This window comes from Hordeum vulgare, chromosome 1H (genome assembly GCF_904849725.1).
Source record: "Hordeum vulgare subsp. vulgare chromosome 1H, MorexV3_pseudomolecules_assembly, whole genome shotgun sequence".
NCBI lineage: Eukaryota > Viridiplantae > Streptophyta > Magnoliopsida > Poales > Poaceae > Hordeum > Hordeum vulgare.
In genome coordinates this window covers 296,310,535-296,316,949 of record NC_058518.1, presented here as the reverse complement: position 1 = coordinate 296,316,949, position 6,415 = coordinate 296,310,535, and the positions used below count along the sequence as shown (strand labels likewise).

Genomic DNA, 6,415 nt, shown 5'->3' with positions numbered 1-6,415 from the left:
ATTCCATCCCAATTCCCATTCCAAATCGCCAACCATGGCTCTCCGTCTTCACCATCTACCCCTCCTCCTCCTGCTCACCGCCCTCCTACCCACCGCCTCCGCCACCCACTCGCCGGAGAGCGCCACCTCGTACAGCCACCACCATTACCCGACGGGCACCGCCACAGCCCATTTCCACCCCGTCCATGGCGCGGCGCCTTCCATGCATCAAAACCATCTCGAAACCGAGAGCCAGCCTCTGCTCGCCGTGGAACCCGCCGTCGCCGACGCGCAGACAACGGCCCGTCCTCCTCTGCTCGTGCCAGTGCCACCCCAAGCCGCGGCGCCCTCACCGCCTCCCACGTCCGTCGCGCGGCCGGATCTGGCGGCCTCCCGTTCCGAGGCAACGCCGCAGCCGCGAGAGGGGTCAGCGACTGCAACGGCGACGACGCTACCGAACCAGAGTACGCTACCGAGTCCACCGCCTCCCGTCCAAGCCGGCGCCGCAGCTGGGGAAGTGGTGGTCTCCGACAGCGAGCAGGGTCTGCATCAGCTCTCGAGGGCCCTTGCTTCGCTAGGGTACCAGGAGATGGCGGCTGCGGCGGGAGCGCTCCTCGTCAACTCGCCGCTGTTCGCGAAGTGGCCCGGGCCGATGACAGTCTTCGCCGCTCCCGACGCCTTCCTCCAGGCCTCCTGCCCCACTTGCTCGCGTCGAGACCTGCTCATCCACCACATCGCCATGGGCTATTATCCCTACTCCGAGCTCGCGGCCGCTGCCATGGTGAAGATCCCTTCTGCCTCCGTCAACTTCTGCATCAACATCGTTTCAGAAGGTGGCCCCTTCGACACCGGCCTCGCCAGGATCTACGCCGAGGACGTGGAGGTCTCGCATCCCGACCTCTACAACGACGGCCTCTACGTCGTCCATGGCTTGGTCGGCTTCCTGCGCCCGCTCACGCACTCCTGCTTCGACGGCCCGCACCCGCACCATCGCCGCTCCCTTGCGGGGCGATCTTCTGGTGGCACGCTCGTGCGCGAGGCTATCGCCCGCCTACGACGACGAGGCTTCGGCGTTGTGGCGATCGCCCTCCGGCTCCAGTTCACAGAGCTTCAGAGGTTCGCGAATCTTACAGTTTTCGCACTCGAGGACCAGGCCATTTTCGCAAGGGGAGGGCACGACTACGTCTCGTCGGTGCGTTTTCACATCGTTCTCAAGCATCGACTCACCCGCGCCGAGCTACTTCGTCTCCGGCCCGGCACAATTCTCCCCACCCTGGCTGGCGAGGACCAGAGCCTCGTCATCACGCACGGCGCCGGTGAGAATGTCTTCGTCAATTACATACACATCAAGGAGTCGGATGTGGTGGTCAACTCTCGTATTGCCGTGCATGGCATCGAGTCACCTTTGCTGCACCTCAACGGAGAGCTGCACAGCGGCGGCGCGGCCGAGCCAAATCTGAAGAAGAGGTTCACGCTGCATGATTCACAGCGGCCGGCAGAGCAAGGTTGGGCACGGGACCGGGGAGTGCCACTGTATTGGGCCGTTGTTGGGGCTGCAGTGGCGGCCATGGCAGGCGTTGCCGGAGCCGGTAGCTGGTTTCGGTGGGTCAAAGGCAAGGATGGTAAGCGGATTTATCTTGCACAAGCGGCCATGGAGGCAACTTACAATGCCAAATACGGGCGGAGAGACCTGATGGCAGAGCTTGAGGAGCAGAAGAAGAGACTTTGCGCTATATGCAGTGACGAAGCCTTCGATTGGACCGCCACCTGCTGCGATGTGAAGTTCTGCTGTTTATGTCTGGGCACAGCATATGTTAAGCGTCATAATGCGCTCTACGCACCCGGGCCCTGTGTGAGGGAGGGCAGCCTTCTTCCATCTCTTCGTGTGAAGCTGCATCCTGACCTTCCAGGTATGTACATGGAATCCGAGACGAGAGTGAAAGCAGAGTTCGAGAAAGCGCTTGACCAGAAGGATGTTCATGATGAGTTCGTGATGAAGAGGGTGTACACTTCTCATGAAGATGTTTTGGCAAAGATGGCGCCCCAGAGAATCTTGGTCTATAGCCGGGAAGGTAACAGTGAGATTATCCATCAACTCAACCTGGGCAGGACCAACATCACCTGAGAAGCAAATCAACTCCAGCTTCTTTCCGCTTGAAACTTGGTCAGATTTGAAGGATGTGGCTCTGTTACACTATTCTCAGCTTGGGCGAACATGCAGGAGTTGATTTGCTTCTCAGGTGAAACTTGGTCAGATTTGAAGGATGTGGTTCTGCGACTTATCTTACTACATGTCACTTTATGTGTCATTTTCGTTTCTGCATGCACGAGCAAGTGTTAAGCTCGTTCAGTTTGCTTCTAGGCTGTAATGTGTTGCTCAGTTGTTGAGTTTTGTTTAGAACACATACGTTTGTTTAGGCACGGATGCCCTGAGTTAGCAAACCCGTGACACTTTTTTTGAGGCGAGAAAACCTGTGACACTTGTCCGTGTGTATTCTAGTCACTCGTTCACTACACTACTGTATTTTGCACCATGGATTATATTCATCGAAAGAGTGTCACACGGGCATCAAGCACTACAGGAAAATCCCGTTTTACCGTGTGGCAAGCTATAAGTCGTGTTCTTTTTTTCGGGTACTCGGCTTATTTGAATATAAGCCGTGTACACAAGAAAAAACACCCGGTAAAAACAACGCACTCGGCTTATGCTATCATATAAGCCGAGTGTCCAGAAAAAGCTCTCGGCTTACGGTTTTCACACGGTATATATGAAGAAAGCACTCGGTTTATAGCGTGTCACCCGGTAAAGGTACGTGCCACGTGTCTACAACAGCGGTGTTTGACGGCGCCGTCACGGCTTGAACTATAAGCCGTGTGCTTGACAAGTACACACGGCTTAGACACACTATAGGCCGTGTGCTTGACAAGAACACATGGTTTACACATAGTATACGCCGTGTGCTTGGTAAGTGAACACGGCTTACACACTATATGCCGTGTGTTCTGCAAAAGCACTCGGTTTATTTTTTATAGATTTTCAAATTTAAAAAAGTTCTAAAGTGATTTCCCTTGCATTTATCTTTAATCCCTGAATGTTATTTATTTATTCATTTTACCACAGGAATGTCTCTCATGTCTCTAAAGTGATTTTCAAATTTAAAAAAGTTCTAAACCGTAGAATTGCAATAAATGTCTCAAATATTGTAGTCGGGTCAGAAAAATGCACGGGCCTGACACGTGTCATTCGATGGCCTCCTCTGAGAGCACGAGGAGTTTCGATGCCAACGGAGCAACATGACCAACACTTCCTTCACAAACGTGACACGTTCCCTCTCGATACCAAGAGAATACCTCGAAGATGGTGCAGTTTACAAGCGGCCTCGGGTAAGCCCCACCCAGACCGCGTCCAAACTTTTACGACACCCTACAAGGGGCATGTGATGATGCCTGGCATCCGACCCTTTTCCGAGGCTTCAAACGGTTTGGTGAGGCATGTCACCCAAGTGATTTCGTACCCCCGATGGCTGGGCTGCCCCTCCCACGCCTGCACAAGGCATGCCCATTTCACAAATACATCACATAGGATTTTCCATGCTTCTTCTGGGCATGATTTCATGTGTCGCCTTGCAGATCTGCAATTTCCGACACTGAAACCCTAGAATTGCAATAAATGTCTCAAATATTGTAGTCGGGTCAGAAAAATGCACGGGCCTGACACGTGTCATTCGATGGCCTCCTCTGAGAGCACGAGGAGTTTCGATGCCAACGGAGCAACATGACCAACACTTCCTTCACAAACGTGACACGTTCCCTCTCGATACCAAGAGAATACCTCGAAGATGGTGCAGTTTACAAGCGGCCTCGGGTAAGCCCCACCCAGACCGCGTCCAAACTTTTACGACACCCTACAAAGGGCATGTGATGATGCCTGGCATCCGACCCTTTTCCGAGGCTTCAAACGGTTTGGTGAGGCATGTCACCCAAGTGATTTCGTACCCTCGATGGCTGGGGCTGCCCCTCCCACGCCTGCACAAGGCATGCCCATGTCACAAATACATCACATAGGATTTTCCATGCTTCTTCTGGGCATGATTTCATGTGTCGCCTTGCAGATCTACAATTTCCGACACTGAAACCCTAGAATTGCAATAAATGTCTCAAATATTGTAGTCGGGTCAGAAAAATGCACGGGCCTGACACGTGTCATTCGATGGCCTCCTCTGAGAGCACGAGGAGTTTCGATGCCAACGGAGCAACATGACCAACACTTCCTTCACAAACGTGACACGTTCCCTCTCGATACCAAGAGAATACCTCGAAGATGGTGCAGTTTACAAGCGGCCTCGGGTAAGCCCCACCCAGACCGCGTCCAAACTTTTACGACACCCTACAAGGGGCATGTGATGACATCGTGCCTGATCCTGAGGACTGGGGCTGCCCCTCCCATGACTGCACAAGGCATACCCATGTCACAAATACATCACATAGGACATCATATGGTTCAGAGCCATAAAGAAACCGATTTTATTCCTGCCAAAGTTTCAAGATTAGATTTAGTGCAACCAACATTTTTATTTTCTTGAAGTATGTAAAAGAAATAAAATTTGGCACTATACGTAATGCCTTAATAGTAATCTAAAAACCTTACAGTATTGCTCTAGGTATTTCCTCGTCATGTCAATAAAAAAACTATGATGTGAATTTGAAGTAATTAAATACCATACCAGATGAATGTCATGGAAGTTAAACACGGATATTCAAAATAAAAGTTAAACACGAATTTGCACACACATGAACATATTTTCATGTGTAAGCCGTGTGTACTTGTCATAGGGCACTCGGCTTAGATTTTTGCACCCGGCTTACTCCATATACAGAAAACGCGGGAGTTGGCCAAATATCAGGCGCGCTTTCTCCAAAATAGACCGCGCTTTCTGTTTTTTTTTTCCAAATCTCCCCTCCACCTCGCGCAGCAGATCCCACCACTGCTCCCCAGCGCACCGCCCCCTTCACCGCCCCTGCGCCGGCCCCCTCCACCAGCCCTCCACCGCCCCTGCACCGGCCCTCCACCGCCCCTCCACCAGCCCTCCACCGCTGGCCCTCCATCGCCCTGCGCCGGCCCTCCCATCGCCCCCGCGCCGGCCCTCCATCGCCACCGCGCCGGCCCTCCACCGCCCCCTCCACCAGCCCTCCACCGCCGGCCCTCCATCGCCCCACCGCCGGCCCTCCCATCGCCCCCGCGCCGGCCCTCCATCGCCCCCGCGCCGGCCCTCCACCGCCCCCGCGCCGGCCCTCCACCGCCGGCCCTCCACCGCCCCTGTGCCGGCCCTCCACCGCCGGCCCCCTCCATCGCCGGCCCCCTCCACCGCCCCTTCACCGGCCCCATCCACCGCCCCCTCCACCGGCCGCCTCCACGGGCCCCTCCACCGGCCGCCTCCACGGGCCCCTCCACCGCCCCCTCCACGAGCCCCCTCCACCGGCCCCTCCACCAGCCCCCTCCAGCCCCTCCACCGTCCCCCTCCAGCCCCTCCACCGGCCCCTCCACCAGCCCCCTCCATCGGCCCCTCCACCAGCCCCCTCCAGCCCCCTCCACCGCCCCCTGCACTGGTAAGTCTCTCTCTCTCCCTATATCTCTCTCTCTTATCTCTCTGACTGGGTGTTTCTGTTTTTGCAGATAGACTAGGCTCCTCCAGCAGCAAGGTGCTCACAAACTAGGCTCCTCCAGCAGCAAGGTGCTAGAAGATTTTCCTCCAGCAGCAAGATGCTCCTCCTAGCATTATTTGAGGTGGAAGGTTCATTTTAGGTGGTGCATGTATCTATGTAGCTAAGGTGGATATGCAGATATGCTATGAAGTGGTGTCAAGTTTTAGGTGATTTAAAATCAGAGATTCATTTGTTTGTTGGTGGTGCAATAGAAAACAACCTGAAATGTTTGAAAGGTTGTAGATTCTTACATTATAGTTTGAGAAAGGTGTTTGAAAGGTGGTGCAACGGAAAACAACAGAAAATCTGATTTGTTTGAGAATTACATCAAAGAAAGCCATTTGGAATTTGGTCTTGCTAATAATTTCTTGGGTTAGTTTAATTTTGAAGTAATAGTAACTATGGATGATATAACACGAGGAACATGGATAATTATCAAACATGTCGGGTGGCAAATAAACGAAGAACGACTTATTAAGGAACTGTAGAATATGTTGTGTTTTGGTTTGTGCATGTGAATTATGTTTGATTCTAGTTTTCACTTTATTGTAGGACACACATCAATTTGACATTGGAAGGGTCGTGGCAAGGCTTTTTGCTGGAGGGACAACCATTGCCGAGCACACTTCGAGGGTAAGAATAATTTGCCTCAAAGGATATATATATATGTAAATCATGTAGCTAGCTAGTCGCGTTACCTATGCGTCTCCCGTTCGAAAAAGTTACATTATTT

At 53.2% G+C, this 6,415-nt stretch overlaps 2 protein-coding genes across 2 annotated transcripts; both read left to right on the top strand.

The window, feature by feature from the left end:
- LOC123409830 lies at positions 1–2,520 on the top strand. The gene has a single exon (XM_045102704.1). The coding sequence runs from the start codon at positions 35–37 to the stop codon at positions 2,102–2,104; it is 2,070 nt and encodes a 689-aa protein (XP_044958639.1). The 5' UTR covers positions 1–34; the 3' UTR covers positions 2,105–2,520.
- Positions 2,521–4,236: 1,716 nt separating this feature from the next.
- On the top strand, positions 4,237–5,933 carry LOC123398653 (leucine-rich repeat extensin-like protein 3). Its single transcript, XM_045093108.1, has 3 exons — positions 4,237–4,326; positions 4,857–5,586; positions 5,654–5,933. The coding sequence occupies exons 1-3, from the start codon at positions 4,237–4,239 to the stop codon at positions 5,692–5,694; spliced, it is 861 nt and encodes a 286-aa protein (XP_044949043.1). The 3' UTR covers positions 5,695–5,933.
- The last annotated feature ends 482 nt before the right edge of the window (positions 5,934–6,415 follow it).